This window comes from Microchirus variegatus (assembly GCF_963457635.1).
Source record: "Microchirus variegatus genome assembly, chromosome: 20".
NCBI lineage: Eukaryota > Metazoa > Chordata > Actinopteri > Pleuronectiformes > Soleidae > Microchirus > Microchirus variegatus.
The window spans coordinates 20,072,776-20,092,036 of record NC_139821.1 but is presented as its reverse complement, the minus strand read 5'-3'; the positions used below and the strand labels follow the sequence as shown (position 1 = coordinate 20,092,036).

The 19,261-nt window shown below is 40.9% G+C and overlaps 2 protein-coding genes across 2 annotated transcripts; both read right to left on the bottom strand.

Annotated features, from left to right (window-relative positions):
• Positions 1–289: 289 nt before the first annotated feature.
• LOC310941858 (vomeronasal type-2 receptor 1-like) lies at positions 290–9,795 on the bottom strand (the record flags this gene model as incomplete). Its single annotated transcript, XM_083907106.1, has 14 exons — positions 290–1,200; positions 1,279–1,402; positions 1,488–1,715; positions 1,844–2,119; positions 2,225–2,431; positions 3,336–3,602; positions 4,025–4,111; positions 4,246–4,540; positions 4,723–4,972; positions 8,401–8,467; positions 8,564–8,893; positions 8,987–9,091; positions 9,290–9,634; positions 9,745–9,795. 14 exons carry the CDS (start codon positions 9,793–9,795, stop codon positions 290–292), a joined length of 3,543 nt encoding a protein of 1,180 aa, XP_083763232.1.
• Positions 9,796–12,416: 2,621 nt separating this feature from the next.
• LOC310941901 (extracellular calcium-sensing receptor-like) lies at positions 12,417–18,758 on the bottom strand (the record flags this gene model as incomplete). The annotated part of the gene is made up of 9 exons (XM_083907149.1): positions 12,417–13,327; positions 13,403–13,526; positions 13,805–14,032; positions 14,653–14,928; positions 15,005–15,211; positions 17,269–17,538; positions 17,788–17,874; positions 17,991–18,285; positions 18,532–18,758. The coding sequence occupies 9 exons, from the start codon at positions 18,756–18,758 to the stop codon at positions 12,417–12,419; spliced, it is 2,625 nt and encodes an 874-aa protein (XP_083763275.1).
• Positions 18,759–19,261: the final 503 nt, after the last annotated feature.

Sequence of the window (19,261 nt, the reverse complement as noted above, 5' to 3'; positions counted from 1 at the left end):
TTTCCCTGATAACATTGGTCTTAAAGTTACAATGACCTTGATGACAAACTACCTTAACATATATGCACACATAGGGGGTCTATTTCAGCTTCAATGTGGTCCATATTCCCATTGCAAAAAAGGCAGAATGAAGCATAATGTGTTGATAAATTATATTTCTTATTTAAGATGTACAAAACTATGTTATGTAGTCAACTTCCTTCCCATTATATGAATTTCATCATTAACATATTATTATATACCTGGATAATGTGATTACAAAAAATGATCAATCCTGTATTTTGCTTTTTTATGGCTTCGTGCCTCGACCCATGATGGCTTTCTTTGTGTTTCTCTCTGGTCTCAAGAGGATTATGTAGCATTTGGGTCCAAACAGTGCCACCAAGAGGCCAAAACTGGAGGCCAGGATGGCAAATACCTCTACTGCATCTGCATATTTGCCTGGTGAACTGATGTAAGCAGGGACAAAGGCTACCCACACTGCACAGAAGATCAACATGCTGAAAGTGATGAGTTTGGCCTCATTGAAACTGTCTGGAAGATTCCTTGCTAGAAAAGCTAACAAACAACTGAGGACAGCCAGTAAACCAATATAACCAAGTAAAACTGCAAAACCAACTGTGGACCCAACTACACACTCATAAACTATCTTGTCACTGTGATACTGAGTGTTTTTATAAGGCGCTGGTGAAGCTGAGACAAGCCAGACAGTGCAGATTGCCGCTTGAACAGAGGTCAGAACCAGAACTGTCCCTCTCTGCTGCACAGCACCAAACCACTTCAGACTGGACTCACCTCCTGGTTTGGAGGCCCTGAACACAGCCAGAACCACCATGGTTTTCACCAGGATACATGAGACACAAAGCACAAAACTGATGCCAAATGCTGCATGTCTTAGTTGGCAAGTCCATGATCTGGGTCGTCCAATGAAGAGCAATGAACACAAGAAACACAATTTGAGTGAAACTAAGAGAAGAAAACTGAGTTCTGAATTGTTGGCACGAACTATAGGTGTTCTGTGATGATGAATGAAGATGCCCAGAACAACAACACAGATAAATGTGCCCAACAGTGAGGTGGTTGTCAAGAAGATACCCAGAGGCTCATGGTAGGAGAGGAACTCTGTTCTCTTAGGAACACAGTGATCACGCTGGGGGCTGGACCAGAAATCCTCCTGACAACTGGTGCACTCCATGGAGTCTGAGAAAAGAGAGAAAGTGATGAGATACATGTTTATACAACATCTCTGAACTGTGGTATTTAAAACTTTACACTCACCAGTCATATTGCTGATCTTTCCCTCAGAACAAGGGACACAGTCAAAACAACAGTCAGGTTCCCCCTTCTTTCTGGCCATGCGGGTACCTGGAAGACAGCTCTCACTGCACACTGACCGAGGAGGCTGTGTGGAGAAAGGTCAGTATCTTTTAATCTAATCTATGATGAGTAAGAAACACAGATGATTGTCTAAAAAAGTAAGAAATAACCTGTTTGGATTCAAAGTTCCAGAAGATTTTGTGTTCATCCAGTGTGACTACTTCACCTTTGAAGGCTGACCTCTTGAACTCACCCACACTCTGAACTATTGTTCTTCCATCAGGGAGCCACACCCAGTTCATGATGTCATATATTGGTAAGGGATCACCATTTTCATCAAATGACACTTGATCACCAAATGATGTGGTGAAGTTGACTTTTCCAAAGTAATGCATAATCTATGAAAATCCAGATTAGGGACAAAATGAAAAAGGAAAATTGAAAATGACTACATAACGAAAAGGTTCACTACAGTTGAGTTCATTTTTGAACATAAACTCAAGAGTTGAGCGTAAGCTGACCTCACCTGCCATGGCTCCAGTCTTTGTAAATGAGTACAGGTGTTGTTGCTGAAAGGTCCTCTCCCTGGCTCACACTGCAGCATGTCATCAAGAGCATATGCCAGAGCGTACACAGCTTTATACACATTATACTCGGGTCTGAGGTTTGAAACATCCACCAATTCATTCTCCACATTATCTTCAGCTTCCTGTCCAGTGCATAATTCTCCTCCAGCTTCCACCCAACCTGATGGAGGTGGTGCAAATCTACACTGAAATGTGTGTTCCCAAAACTCATTCACCTGGGTCAAGAGAATGTCCAAATTTTGTTCTTCATCTTTTTTTTAAATAATTACACTACTTCATTGTTGGTGGTCTCATTTCAGATTGAAACATTTAATTCTCACCAGGCTATTTCCATCACTGTTGTTGTGATGCAAGTCAGGACTTATTTGTAACAGGAAGTCTCTGAGCCCTGGTATTTCTCCTCGACGGATGGCGATCCCCAGTGTTCCAGCTAGGTACGGCATGATGTGGGGGGTCTGGAGCACAGCAGCTGATGACCAGCCTTCACTGGCAATCCACTGCAGGCCTGTCACATTCTGTTTCACCAACTGTACATTGCATATGTGGAAGTGTAATCTTCCACGTATGCAATGTACAGAATTCTACAGATAATGTTATAACATTATCTGTCATCTAAAGCTCAAGTCCTGGATGACCTGTCACTTTCTACCTTCAAAACTTGGGGCATTATACTCGGCCCTAAATACCTTAGAGAAAAACCTTCTGACCACATTGTCCCTTTAGATGACGTGTCAAGTTAGACTCAAAACCTTCCTTTTTGATAAAGCTAGATCTATGTCTTATAGTTAGATCTAGCTCAGGGAAACCTGAACCATCTCTTAGTTGTAGTGCTATAGGTGTGGTGCACTGAGCACTCACATTCTAACTCCCTTACACGCAGGGTATGAATATGACTTTATTTTTTGACATGACTTTTTTTGTCCTCCCCCCTAGTTTGCACCTTTCCTCCCTGTCCTCTCTCTCTGTGCCCTCATCTTGCATTTGACTCATAAGCTGCAGGATCCAGATCTAGTTGTGAGGCTATTATTATTATTATCATCATTATTATGCTATGGTTAAAACTGATATCACTGGATTCATTGTTGTTGCCTTAAATTTCTGTAATTTGGTGTGGTCTTATAGTGCCACCTTGTGGTAGCAATAGGAATGACATTTGTTCTCTGATGCAAAACAAGAAGCAAGAGCTGCAACTCTGCATTTGGGTAGACAAAGAAAACAATTTTCTGCAAGTGTGTCACACAGAAAAATGAGCAGAGACATGCATAACTTGTCCTAGTGAGCAGTTAAACTCTAATATGCTCTGTGTAGAACCTTGAACAAATCAGAGGTGTAACTTCATTACATACATTTATTTGACACAATAAAATATGATTTTAGAAAAATAACATTTGAGTACAGTTGCTATATACGAAATTATATATCAACACTTACCTCTTTCATGAGGCTAACCATGCGATTCTCAGGTGAAAACACAATCACCACCCGAGCTGTAGATTTCCTCATCACATCCACTATTCTCCTAATTTCAATGGGATCATAACGAGGCAAAATCTCTGTGTAAGCCAGACAACCTCCAGCAGTTGGACCCAGATCAGAGTGAAAGGATCGAGCTGCGTTGACTCCATATGCATCATCACTGATGAGCAGACCTGCCCAAGTCCAACCAAAGTGTTTTAGGATCTGAATCATAGCATTCACCTATGTGGACACAGAGCAGAGGGATTAGTGCACAGGCTGGAATCATCTTTCACTAGAAATCCTTGATGAAAACAGGTTAATCAAAGCTCTGTGTTTAATCACCATCTTTAAGTGTTGTATATTCATGACTCTCTTCATCCATTATATAGAACGTTTCACCTGCTCTCAATACATTACATTTTTTTCTGTGTGTTTTGGCTGGTTTTGTTGCTCTTTTTAACCATTGAAGCTATGACATTTTGTACTGCTTTCTACTCCATGGAATATTTAAGCAACATCGGACATTGTGATAAGTGGCTTTTGTATTAACTTCATACATGACATGAACATTATTATACATGAAATAAAGGGGGTAAGGGTTATATACAAGTATATACACACAATTTATTGTATGTATTTTGATGTTGTTAATAGACTTTCACCTGAAAAATATCACTTGGGATCGTCCTAAAAAAAGATGGAAACTTTTGTCTGTCACTCAGGCAGGAACATGTGGCAAAATAACTCACCTGCAAAACAAGACCATGTGACAAAAAATTTGTTTGCAGATTTTATTTTTATTTTGTTCATATCTAAATGTTCACACCTTCATTATATATGAAATTAAATCACAATGATGATGTTGAAAGACATACAAACTTACCAGAGGCACTCTGTACAAACCTAAGACTGAGGATATGGCAATAGTACCTGTGGAGTAAGAATCACCCACAACTCCTAGGAGTGGAGGAGTTCCTACACATCTCTCCTCTAGTGTAACTTGCTCTTCTTTACCACCGAGTAAGGACAGTCCTACACCAATTCCAACCCCTACTTGAACACAGTTATCATACAGACTGTATCCCAGAGTCACATTCGGCAGCAGGTTGGAGTTTCTGTTGATCTCATCAATAGCAAAGGCCATGGTCTGAGCCTGTCTGAATCCTATAACATCAAAACTAACAGCATAACATGTGTAAAAATACGTCATACAGCAACTGTACAAAACTACACATGTTCCACAACCTCAGATACTGCAAACAATGAGGTCAGCATCAACATCAAATAATAGTTAAATGCTTCACACATGTCAGATATAATGTTATTATTCCACGTTAATAACAATATTCAGGCAGCTTACCCATAGCAGCTAGGCTGTTGTGGCTCTGAGGTAAAAGATATATCAGCATAAACAGGATAGAAGTGAAGTCTGAAAAGTCCACCTAGAATCACATCTCCAGTTTTGTGCATCCCATTAAGGTTAAACTTTCCCTGTAACTGACAAGAGGAAGGGTAATACAAGGTGGATACAGCCGAGGAAAAGCAGAACAACATAAAAGAGAGGAGACTGATGTCTAAAAATAACCTCATGACTTTTCTCTGGTTTGCCCCTGTCTAAGTGCAGACTCATCACAGTGTCACCACATTTTATGTGTTTGCAGTGGTGTTTATTTTTGCACACCACCCATCAGTGCAGATGAAGAAGCTGTCAGGGCAGGGCCTAAGTCATATCTCGTCTGAGACTGATTAATGAATCTATTTATTTTCAGGTTTTTCAACACAAAGTTTGTCGCATCTGCCAGCAGGGGTCTCTCATTCACAACAATATCATACGAGAGTTTGTTGTCATGAAGCAGCTTGCAATTACAGCAATTGTAATCTGGGAACAACTTTGGCAGTAGAACATACAACAGATAGCAATGAGTACTTGTGATCGATTATAAGAAACAAATCTGTTGGCGCAGCCATCATAAAGAGCTGGAATACCGGGTACACATATTAAGAGACGACACAACTGAGTTCTTTGTTTGACTGGGGAGAACTGGCACAAAGGCAGGCCATCAGTCATTTATTAAGATTTGCTTCACCTGGTGCACTGGTGCCAGTATGAGGGCACATTCAAGAGCAGTAGCAGACATTTTGCAACAGTTTAACACCCCCACTTGTTCTGATACTGACAGCAAGATCTACCATGACATACATTTCACTTTATCCCAAACATAAAACACACAAACTTATCCATCCTGACTCTTGTTACAGGTTTAGTTAACACATCCGCCACCATGTCAGCGGTTGGGCAATATTCAATGCAGATTTTCCCATCACTAAGAGCAGATCGAACAAAGTGGAATTTGATGTCCACATGTTTACATCTCTGACGCAGTACAGGGTTTTTCGACAAAGCAATAGCACCCTGATTGTCCTCAAAAACTGTCACTGGTGCATATTCACAATCACTGTCCATCCCATTTAACAACTGTACTAGATACATGCTTTCCTGAGTTGTCGCTGCCAGGGCCATGTACTCTGCCTCACATGTGGATAAAGCAACTGTGGGCTGTTTCCTTGACTTCCAGGAAATAACAGGCCCTGTCTCAGACAAACTAAAACAGTACCCAGTTGTACTTTTCCTGTCGTTCTGGTCTTCTGCCCAATCTGCATCACTATATGCCACAAGTTTAAGATTTACATCACCTCTTTTGAAACACAATTCCTGATTTACAGTTCCCTTCAAATATCTCAACACGTGTTTTGCTGTTACCCAGTGTTGTTCTTTTGGTTCAGACAGGTTTGCCTACAATCCAACTTAGATCTGGTCTTGTACATATCATGACATAAAGCAAACTGCCAACAACCTCACGATACTTCTTTTGGTCAACAGGTTGACCCTCATTGTCAAACTTCAGTTTGTTTTCACATGGAGTAAATCTAGGTTTACAGTCGATCATTTCAAACCTCTCCAAAATCTTTGTAATGTACCTTTTTTGACTCATTTTTATTTCACCTCCTCTTTGCACAAAATCAATACCCAAGAAATGTTTGAGTTCACCAAGGTCTTTCATTTTAAATTTTGCTCCCAACATTTCTTTTACATTTTTCACAGTTTGATTGTCATTAGCAGCAATGATAAGGTCATCAACCCAGATTAACAATATTACCCTCTTATTCGCAGTCTGTCTACTATAAACACAATGGTCAGCTGGGTTTTGACTGTAACCATTTTCACATAGAAAATCATGAAGCATTTTGTTCCAATTTCGTCCCGACTGCTTCAGACCATACAATGATCTATTAAGTTTACAGACCAGTTTCTCACTTGCCTTTGCCTTAACTTCAAAACTCTCCGGCTGCTCCATGTACACTTCACAATCAATAGGAGCATGCAGGTATGCAGTTTTAACATCCATCTGGTGCAGTTCTAAGCCATGCTGCACTGCAAGCTGCATCAGACTGCGCACAGATGTCATGCTAGCAGTTGGAGAAAAGGTTTCATTATAATCAATCCCTGCAACTTGACTATAACCCTTTGCTACATACCTGGCTTTGTATGTTTTTGTCTCATCCGGATTTTCTTTTACAGTATAAACCCATCTTCCCCCCACTGCATGTTTACCTTCTGGCAAAGTGGTTAGGGTAAATGTCTCATTTTCTTTCAGAGAGTCCATTTCATCTTTCATAGCTTTAACCCACAAATGTGATTTTGGTGAGCTCATGGCTTCCTTCAGAGTTCGCGGTGCATCTGACATAACCCGGTAACAATAGTCAACAGTTAACCCTTGACCATCGTCATCACCATCATCATCATCATCATCATCATCATCATCATCATCAACATCACATTTTATCTTGCATTCATAATCATTATAGTACTTAGGTGGTCTCCTCTCCCTCTTTGGATATCGGGCATTTTTAACACTCTCACCCTCACCTGTAGTGGTGTCTGTGTCACAAATCTCAGCTTTAATTTCCTGTGTGATTGGTTTCACTACATCATTTTTTGGAAAAGTGGTTTCACCCCTCTCCCTATACAGGATGTATTCACTCCTATCCTGGTCTGTCTGAGTCTGACACTCATTCACACATTTGCTGATAAACTTTACCAACCTGTTTTTGAGTACTCTCCCTGTTTCTGGGTAGAAGATTAGATATGCAGGACTATTCTTGTCGTAACCAACAAAGATCCCCCTTTCAGATTGTGAGTCAAGCTTCTTTTTGTTTTATTTGTATGCATAACATACTGACCCAAAACATTTCATTCTTGACAGATCAGGCACTTTCCCTGTCAGCATGTAGTATGGAGTCTGTCCTGTTCGCTTGTTGTAACATCTATTGCGGACAGCTGCAGCAGTCTGAACTGCATATGTCCAGAGTTCTTTTGGCAGATTACTCTCAATCAACATACATCTTGCCATTTCAAACAATGTTCTCCAGTTTCTCTCAGCTGTCCCATTTTGATGGGGAGAATAAGGGGCTGAGGTCTCATGTCTAATGGCATTTTTACTGATTAGTGACTGAAACTCCTTTGACGTAAACTCAGTGCCATTATCAGATCTAATACATTTGATTCTCCCATAAGGTGCAACATCAGCAATAAACTTTTCTGTAGCTCTGACTGTGTCACTCTTGGCTTTCAAAAAATATACAAAAATTGCACCTGAATAGTCATCAGTGAATGCCAAAGAGTACCTGAACCCATCTTTTGCTGCTGGTGCTATAGGGCCAGCCAAATCTGTATGTACAAGTGCAAGTGGTACAGTTGCTCTTTCATCTGGTTCTCTGTTCCTGCTCTGAGCAAATTTCCCTTGCACACAGACCTCACATTTCAGGTTCGACTTATCAGATTTACCTTTAATTTTCATCCCTTCTGTGACACTTTCCAACTTCAACACATCATCATAATTACAGTGTCCCAAAATTTTGTGCCATGTTTGCAAATCATAGCATCCATGACATCCATCTTCTCCATTACGTTCATCTATAGGCTCAGCAGTGTTTAAATAATACAGCCTATCATACACTTGAATCCCAAATGCCATACCGTCTTTATGGATGAGCTCGTTCTGTCCCTCCTTGAAGATGACAGTCGCTCCTTGGGCGGTTGCTGCCTTGACAGAAAAAATGTCCTGGGGATATGATGGGACATATAATGCCCCCATCAACATCGTGTCCACTGCGCATCCTCTCCTGTCAATCAAACGAACCTTGGCCGCACCCCTCTTCAGTGCGACACCGCTGGTCCTCACACCATCCGCCAACTCCAGGATGTGCTTTTGCGACTTGAAGTTCTCATCAAAGTCCTTGAACTTTGTGATGTCTGTCACGATGTGGGATGTGGCCCCCGTGTCGACCATAAGCCCTCTCTTCTGTGGTCTGCTGACAGGGTCTCCATCCACCTGGCCCACCTTGAATGCAAACGTGTGGCCCTCCTCATCCACCGCCTGCTTGACCTTGTCTCTCCTCCTCCGTCTGTAGTTCACATCTTTGTGCGTGGAGCTCTTGTAAAAACTGCACCATTGTCTCTGTCCACTGCGCTGGCCCGCAGCAGGACACTCTATTGCTTTATGGCCCTTCTGGCCACAGCTGTAGCAGGTCAGTCTCAGGTCCCCGCCAGATCTTCATCTTACTCTCATGACACTGTCCTCCTCTGTGGACGCGGTCCTGAACTTTTCGGTGCTTTCATAGCTCCGCAACTTTGTCTTGAACTCAGCGAAGGTCAATTTCTCATCACTCTGGGTCACATGAATGGAAAATGGCTTAAACACATCTGGCAAGCCCTTTAATATCATTGCGATCAGCAGATCATCACTTAAAGTCTCTCCCGCATTCCTCAGTGCGGTAATTGCAGTCTCTGCCCGTATGATTTAATCTGTAACGCTCTCATTGACAGCCTTTTGGAGGGATGTAAGTTCAGTATACAGATTTATCACACGGGGCTTTCCCTTGCCAGCGTAGTGGTCCCTCAGTATCTGGAGCGCTCTCCTACCATCATCAGCCGCATCCCTCATCACAAGAGACAAACTCTTGTCGTCCAACAGCTGGATTAACTCAGCATACGCTTTTTCGTTTTTCTCGGCATCTCCTTCTGCACCATCCTCACCCTCATCTGGCTCATGGAGGATGGTTTTCTTTAGTCCGAGCAAACATAGTTGGCCTAGGAACTTAGTTTCCCATAACTCGTAGTTTTTCTCGTCTCCATCAAAACATAAACGATTCCATCGGCTTCCAATCTCTTTCCTGGGCCCATAACCTGTTGGCGCAGCCATCATAAAGAGCTGGAATACCGGGTACACATATTAAGAGACGACACAACTGAGTTCTTTGTTTGACTGGGGAGAACTGGCACAAAGGCAGGCCATCAGTCATTTATTAAGATTTGCTTCACCTGGTGCACTGGTGCCAGTATGAGGGCACATTCAAGAGCAGTAGCAGACATTTTGCAACAGTTTAACAAAATCACACAATAAAATGAAAAAAGTAAGACATCACACTGGCTAACGACTCGTGCCAGATATTTCCTTTCTCACCCTTATGCTTCATAGGGGCTTTGACCCAAACTTTATAGCTGTCATATACAGTACTTTACACATATGATAATGCATTTGCTATGTGCTTCACAATATACATGTTGGTAACCAGGTTTTAATCTAGCACTCTGCAATACACTATAACTAGGACCCATCCCCTGTCCTCCCCCAGGGCACCCGTATTCATCCTGGGAGACTTCCACCACTGCTCACCTGATGGGTCACCAGGCATGCAGAGGGGTTGATGAGGCCAACACATTCATCATGAACACAATTCACAAGAATCTGGAACTCCCCAACACCTTCTCCTTTGCATTCAACACCATACAGCCACACATCCTTGCAGAGAAACTCTCCACATGACCAGCTAATCTTGTGGATTACAGAGATTGTTTGTCCAAAACACCATCTCGTACCTCACCTTCACCTCTACTGCCTCCCCCAGGGCTACATTCTCTCACCTCTGCTCTTCATCCTCTACACTGATGATTGCATGTCCATCTATCCAGACTGTATACTGGTAAAATATGCAGATGATATAGTTCTCCTGTCCCTCCTCTCAGGTGCCTCACATTACCATGGCTCGGTGCTCGGTGACTTTGTTGAACTCCTCCCTGGCATTAAATGTGGAGGAGAAGTTATATAGCGGTGAACTTTTCCAGCAAACAGTGGGAGCTGGCAGCAGCACGTCAGCACAATTCTTGGGAAGACTGTAGAGACTGTGGATAAGTACAAATACCTTGGCACAATCTTTGACAACAACTTAAAATTTGCCTCCAACACTGAAGAGATACTCAGGAAATGCCAGCAGACACAGGAGCATGCTCAACACTTTGGGATCAACAGGAACACCCTAAAGAGATTGTATCGCTCTTCAGTGAGCTCATCATCACATTTTCCATAACCTGCTGGTGCTACAGCCTACAAAACAGGACCTGTGTGAAGAGCTTAGTCAACGCTTGACTCCCGGTCAGAGCACTGTCCACTATGTGTGAGCAGTAAACATGATCCAAAAGGACCAATCTCTTGCTCTGTTCCCAGCATTTGACTGGATTAAAATCACCCATTATTAACATGTTGTCATCAAAAGACTGAGAAAGTAAATCTGCTACTTTATTTGATGTAAATTAGCACATAGGGTTACCCCTTGTCATTGCTGTCCCACTTGCACCCGCTTCAAGTAGCTTCTCCCTATCTCACCCTCCCTCACCTCACTTAGGCCCTATCTAAATGGAAACAGAAGAAATCAAACAATATTTTTTTTTGAAATTTTAAAAAGATGCCTTGTAAAACAGCATCATTTCAGGAAATATCCTAATCCAAACAAAATGCCCCAAACAATATATATTGGGCCTGTAGGTGGTGGAGTAACACTGTTAGACCAAAAAACAAAAAAAGAGCCTTGCACATCAAGTGTGCTTGCAATTATTATTATTATTATTATTATTATTATTATTATATTATCATATTATTTATTTATTTATTTTGATTTTTTTTAAATAAAGCTTTATTCTAATGAGTTTGCATTACAATTAATACAGTCCCATAAACAGAATAAACCAAGCCAGATGGAAGGAAGGAAATAAAGGAAAGTAAATAAGCATAAATCAAACAGACCAAATAATCTCCAAACACAAGAGGAGGATAACAACAACAACAACAAACATGAGAGTGAATGCCAGCGCAAGAGAGAGATGGGACTACGACATCATGATTTTCCCAAAGTAGCTTATTGGTTGTCTACATAAAAACTGGTGCCAATGATCGGTGCAATCAAGACTGTGACAAACACTGGCTTGTCTAGCTCCACCCAGCCAAATGATTCACGCTCTGCAGGGACCTGTGACTCCAGGGCTGCAAGATTCAGATCTAATTGCGAGTGTATTGTTATTGTTAGGATTATTGTCACCCTCTGTCCTTTCCCTTACAACATTGGTCTTGAAGATAGAATGACCTTGATGACAATCTCCCTTAACAGACATCATATGCACACATTTAAATAGGTGGTCTATCTCAGCATCAATGTGGTCCATATTCCTATTGCAAAAAGACAGAATGAATGAATGAATAAAATGACTTTATTAAACATCTATCTATAAAGCAAGTTGTGTCTGTGTGTCTGTCTGTGACAGGCATATCTCGCTGATCGTTAGTCAGTTGGATATGGGTTGAGCATGGTCCGATGGTATGCATCCTTGATTTTCACATTTTTTGGAGGAATTTTAATTTTTGCTGATTTATCATGCTCCACTTTCACTAATTTATCACGCTACACCAGGCAGGCAGCGGCTCATCAGCAGCATCTGCGCTGTCTGGAGCTGGGAGGTGGGAGTGAAGAGGCTGTCCTCACGGTTGTGTTGATAAATTATATTTCTTATTTAATACAGACAATACTATATTATGTAGTCAGCCTTCTTCCTTAAAGCATTATATATACACATATATAAATACTACCATTAACATATTATTATATATCTGGATTATTGTTTATTGTAAAAATAAAATGTACTAATCCTATCGTTTGCTGTTTTTATGACTTAGTGTCTCGACCCATAATGGCTTTCTTTGTGTTTCTCTCTTGTCTGAACAGGATTATATAACATTTGGGTCCAAACAGTGCCATCAAGAGGCCAAAACTGGAAGCTAGGATGGCAAATACCTCCACTGCATCTGCATATTTGCCTGGTGAACTGATGTAAGCAGGGACAAAGGCCACCCACACTGCACAGAAGATCAGCATACTGAATGTGATATGCTTGGCCTCATTAAAACTGTCTGGAAGATTCCTTGCTAGAAAAGCTAACAAACAACTGAGGACAGCCAGTAAACCAATATAACCAAGTAAAACTGCAAAACCAACTGTGGACCCAACTGCACACTCATAAACTATCTTGTCATTGTGATACTGGGTGTTTTTATGAGGCACTGGTGAAGCAGTGACAAGCCAGACAGTGCAGATTGCTGCTTGAACAGAAGTCAGAACCAGAACTGTCCCTCTCTGCTGCACAGCACCAAACCACTTCAGACTGGACTCACCCCCTGGTTTGGAGGCCCTAAACACAGCCAGAACCACCATGGTTTTCACCAGGATACATGAGACACAAAGCACAAAACTGATGCCAAATGCTGCATGTCTTAGTTGGCAAGTCCATGATCTGGGTCGTCCAATGAAGAGCAATGAACACAAGAAACACAATTTGAGTGACACCAGGAGAAGAAAACTGAGTTCTGAATTGTTGGCACGAACTATAGGTGTGCTGCGATGATGGATGAAGATGCCCAGAACAACAACACAGATAAATGTGCCCAACAGTGAGGTGGTTGTCAAGAAGATACCCAGAGGCTCATGGTAGGAGAGGAACTCTGTTCTCTTAGGAACACAGTGGTCACGCTGGGGGCTGGACCAGAAATCTTCTGGACAATTGGTGCACTCCATGGAGTCTGAGAAAAGAGAGAAGTTGATGAGAGACACGTTTATACTTCTCTGAACTGTGATGTTTAAAACTTTACACTCACCAGTCATATTGCTGATCTTTCCCTCAGAACAAGGGACACAGTCAAAACAACAGTCAGGTTCCCCCTTCTTTCTGGCCATGCGGGTACCTGGAGGACAGCTCTCACTGCACACTGACCGAGGAGGCTGTGTGGAGAAAAATCAATATTAGTTTGAGTAATCTATTAAATCTAAACTTACCTTTCTTACATGTCTCACAGCACTTAGTAAAAATTTGAACATGAACAACTCCCCCTCCCTCAAAGTCCCACCCTCCAGAACGATCGGCAGCAGCCAAGCCATTTAGAGTGCCATACGCTTATTAGGAGCAATTTAAGATTACAAAAGAAAAGTGTAAAAACTGAAAGGTAAGTATAGCTTTAAGAGTAAGGCTATGATGGTAGTGTGAAAAAGCGATAAATAACCTGTTTGGATTCAAAGTTCCAGAAGATTTTGTTTTCATCCAGTGTGAGCTCTTCATCTTTGAAGGCTGACCTCTTAACCTCACCCACTCTCTCAACTTTAGTTCTTCCACCAGGGAGCCACACCCAGTTCATGATGTCATATATTGGTAAGGCATCCCCATTCTCATCAAATGACACTTGATCACCAAATGTTGTGGTGAAGTTAACTTTTTCCAAGTAATGCATATTCTATAGAAATCCAGATTGGGGATAAAAAGAAAAATGAAAACGATTACTATTGTGTCAAGGATAACGTATGACCACAGTAAACACATTAGTGTCTAATATTGCAAAATAAATTCTATCCACTAAATTCCACTCTACATTGCTCTGTCTCCATCATGGTATGGTTTAGTTTGGTACAGTATGGTATGGTTTGGAATGGTAAAATCTTGGTAAAGTCCAGCTTTGTATGAGATTGTGGACGTTTGCCTCGCCTTCCATGGGAAATGTGTGCAGATAATTTTTCTGTTGCCCAGTCAGCTGACTGTTGTGGGTGGAGCTACCCTCACATACAATTTTACTGTGGTACCCCAAGGGAAGGGTACCAAAGAATGTTTTGCAGTTGTGGCCAGTTATTTTTATACTATTTCTCATGGAAACTGAAAAAAAATATGTATCGTACTGTACCAAACCAAACCATTTTGTGGGGTCCTCTCCACTTGGTGGAAACATGGCTTATGCAAGCACAGGTCAGACCACCTGCATGGTGTTACTGTACCTCCGGTGTCACCAGTTGGAGTGGCTGAAGAGTTGTCAGCCAGAAGTATTGAGTTACATTAGGAGTTGTGTGTAAACTGATATCTCACCTGCCATGGCTCCAGTCTTTGCAAGTGAGCACAGGTCTTGTTGGTGAAAGGTCCTCTCCCTGGCTCACACTGCAGCATGTCATCAAGAGCATATGCCAGAGCGTACACAGCCTTATACACATTATACTCTGGCCTGAGGTCTGAAACATCCAATAACTCAGTCTCCACATTCTCTATAACTTCCTGTCCAGTGCATAATTCTCCTCCAGCTTCCACCCAACCTGCTTGAGGTGGTGCAAATGTACACTGAAATGTGTGTTCCCAAAACTGATTCACCTGCAATGTATTTTTTTTTTTTTTTTAATTCCAATATATTAGTCTGTCGAATACCAAATCAGAGGGAAACTCTCACCATTCCGTTTCCATCTGAGTTGTTGTGATGTAGATTAGGACGTATTTGTAACAGGAAGTCCCTGAGTCCTGGTATTTCTCCTCGACGGATGGCGATGCCCAATGTTCCACCCAGGTATGGCATGAAGTGAGGAGTCTGGAGCACAGCAGCTGATGTCCAGGCTTCACTGGCAATCCACTGCAGACCTGTCACATTCTGCCTCACCACCTGTACGTTGCATGATAACAAGTATGAATTAATACCTTATTATTACTTAATTATTATTAGAGGAGATTTTTAATGTGTCTTAATAAGCAGTTCTAGTCTAACAATCTCCTAATAACAGCTTTAACAGATAACTGACAATACAAATAATAATAATACAGTCCAACATTAAGCCTATGTTTTGTCATATGAATTTGTGGCAACACTTTACAATAATTAATTAACATTAGTTAGTATGTTATTAAGCATTAAGCAAGCAAACTGTTAAATAATAATTAATAATCATTATTATGTATTACTTAGAGTTAGTTAACATATTAGTTGATGAATTAATAAGCAGGTTAGCATTTAATGTTTACTACTCAACGTTAGTTAATAAATTATTAAGTATTAATAAAAATGTTATGTCTTATGTGATTGTAGTAGTATGAGCGTTTTGTCTTATTTCCCCCCTCGCTCTTTTTGTTTACATCGGTTGCTATAGTTTTCATTCATCACCAGTGGCGCTAATCATTGAGGTGAGCCGGTACAAAAGTGTAGTCCCCCCACCGGTTCTTCCTCTGTGTCAGAATTGGAGAGAGCCCCACCCCCTCTGCCTTGAAGACCAATGTGTCATTGTGGGCACTCGTGGTACTGCAACAAAAAAAATTGTCATGCGGCCCAAAAAGCAATTTTCCACATTGCCACAATAGTAAAAGAGACGTCTGTAAAGGTGTCACAGCTGTGCTAAGTGCAGTCATGTGGCATCTTGGGAACAGCGCCACTGTCAGGGAACCGTTCGATATGACACATTTTGGGGACATCGTCACCCGGGGCAGATGACAGTGTGGACTGTGTCACTTCACCACTGATTCCCCGGTGAAGCTGCTTCTCTTATCGTCACTATCTGTTCATGAAGTTACTGATTAATGTGATGAACACATGCAGGATGTACTGAACATTTTTTTAAATTAACTGACACTGAAAACAACTACTTTACAGGTTAGTGGAAATGAGCCACATATTGGGTAAATAGAGGCCCCCTCACCATATTGTTATTTGTGTTCCATGCTCTTAACTAAATAAGAGATCAGAAGTTCATGTTTGCTCAAAACAGGACTGCAGGTCAGCAGCCCTGATCTTGCAAGGCTGGTTTACCACAAACAGACGGTAGGGGGAGTGGAAGACAGCTCCCAATCTCCCTGCAACAAGATTTTTAATCATCACAATGACTCTGAAGCTGTTAAATCAGGGTAAAAAACCTGCATTTATTAACGGAGCACCATGTTTAATAAAGTACCAGCACTGTTGCACCATTCAAGCTCTCATTATTCTTTTTTATTCATTACATAAGGCCTGGCAGAAAAGAGAAAAAAGTGAATTTCAGACTAAAACCAGACTGCAGGTTTTCTTCAGTGATAGCACACGTCTACACAGCAAGTGACTGTACTCTGTAGTTGCAAACATCTAGTTAACATATTGATACTGATTCTGAAACGATCTGCTACATTAACATGTTAAACTGCAAAAGATTGCACAAAGCATGAACATATTCTGTTATGGATTGTTTGAATGTTCCTATGTTAAGTTCATATCATTAGGTTCATGAGAGATTGGAGATTATAATATGACATATGCAACATATGGTAGATTATGGCTAATGACCATAACCTTTCAATTCATCCATCCATTATCTACCACGTTGTCCTCAACCTTTAAATTGTTTAATTTAATATAAATGGGGTCATGCATTCACTTAGAAGAAAAAAGAGCTTGAGTAAAATGCATGTAAAGTATTACAGGAAACACACCTTAATGACAGATGACATTATAATATTTTAATAGACTAGATAAAAGATAATAGATAGTTAAAGAAGAATGATAATTACTGGTTTCAGGAAACATAGAGGTCATTCAATCAGACACCTTAATATTTCCCTTTTATCCTTTTTGATCAGACTCTGAGTTGTATGCAGATGACCTTGTACTAGCTCAGTGTTTGTGTTGCCTAGATTTGTCGACAGAACATAAATCCCTTTTACTAAGAAACATCAAGACAGCAGAGTATTCAAGACAAATACCTCTTCCATTAGTTGGATCATATGACTCTTATGTGCAAACACAATCACCACTCGAGCTTTAGATTTCCTCATCACATCCACTATTCTCCTCAGTTCAGCAGGATCATCACCCCAGGGCAAAATCTCTGTGTAAGCCAGGCAACCTCCACCAGCTGGACCCAGATCAGAGTGAAAGGATCGGGCAGCGTGGACTCCATAATCATCATCACTGATGAGCAGACCTGCCCAAGTCCAACCAAAGTGTTTTAGAATCTGAATCATAGCATTCACCTATGTGGACACAGAGCAGAGGGATTAGTGCACATAATCTTTCACTAGGAATCCTGTTACAGGTTCATCAAAGTTTGATGTTTAATCACTGTCTTTAAGTCTTGTATATCTGACACCACACAACTGTCAATGAAACACGTAACCTCACTGGTGATACACAAAATATTGGATAGTATTGATTAGTATATCCAGGAGTGTTATTATACAGGTTTTATTTTATTTATTTTGATTTAGCAGATTCATTTTCACCTGAAAATCATCACTCGGGATTGTCCTAAAGAAAGATGGAAACTTTTGTCGGTCACTCAGGCAGGAACATGTGGAAAAATAACTCACCTGCAAAACAATAAGGAATCTTAAAAAATAACCTTTTTAACTCACTTTTTTTCACAGCTAATTACTCATGAATGTATAAACCTAAAAGCAATTTTTGAGGTGAAAGACAAACTTACCAGAGGGACTCTGTACAAACCTAAGACTGTGGATATGGCAATAGTACCTGTAGAGGAATAATCACCCACAATCCCTAGGACTGGAGGAGTTCCTACACAGTTCTCCTTTAATGTAACTTGCTCTTCTTGACCACCGACTAAGGTCAGTGCTGCACGAAATCCAATTCCGAGTTGAAGACAGTTATCATACAGACTGTATCCCAGAGTCACATTAGGCAGCAGGTTGGAGTTTCTGTTGATCTCATCAATAGCAAAGGCCATGGTCTGAGCCTGTCTGAATCCTATAATATCAAAACTAATAACATAACACAAGTATTTACGATATAAAATACATTCAATACGAATTATACAAATCTCAACTACATATTAAGAAAATTAAGTCAGATAAGTATTTGAAACATAATGACAAAATCTAAAGGCAAACGCAACATGACATAAATGGCATAAATACACACTGTAAGTATTTTACATTAATCATACATACAGTCTACTTATAGACTTGTGTTTCATCAGCTTTGTGCTGTTTCCCTCACAGACTCACCCGTAGCAGTCAGGCATTTGTGGCTCTGAGGTAAAAGACAGGTCATTATAGGTAGAAATTAAGTTGACTGTAAACAGTCCACCAAGAATCACATCTCCAGTTTTGTGCATCCCATTTAAATTAAACTGTCCCTTTAACTGGCAAGAGGAAAGAGAGGAGGACACAGCAGAGGAGAAGCAGAAATACAACATTAGGAGGATGAGGCTGGTGTCTAAAAATGCCATCATGACTTTCCTCTGGCTCGTCTCCTTTTCTGAGTGTAGTCTTATCACAATATGACCACATTTTATTGATGGTGCCCATGTTGATTAATCTTGTAACACCTCCCATCAGTGCAGAGGAGGATGTGAATCTGTAAATATCACTGCATTTTATTGATGGTGCCCAAGTGAGCAGCACAGGGAGGAGATGACTCCCTCGGCTGCTTACTCACCAGTAGGTGGACGTGAGGCGCTGTTCAAATGAAACGGTCTAGCCCCATGGATGTATTGTAAAAACTGGATTGTGCACCACCCCCACTGCCTCGAAGACAATTTTGTCTCCTTGGCTACTTGTGGCAAACAAAAAATACTAATGCGGCCCAAAAATATATTTTCTCATTGACCACAATACATTATCATAATCATAATAATCATAATCATTATCATACACTATGTGAAATCCGTGAAATTATGAGCTGAGGTGGATGAACATTTTTAAAACAAATATACTAAATACTTAATATAGCATT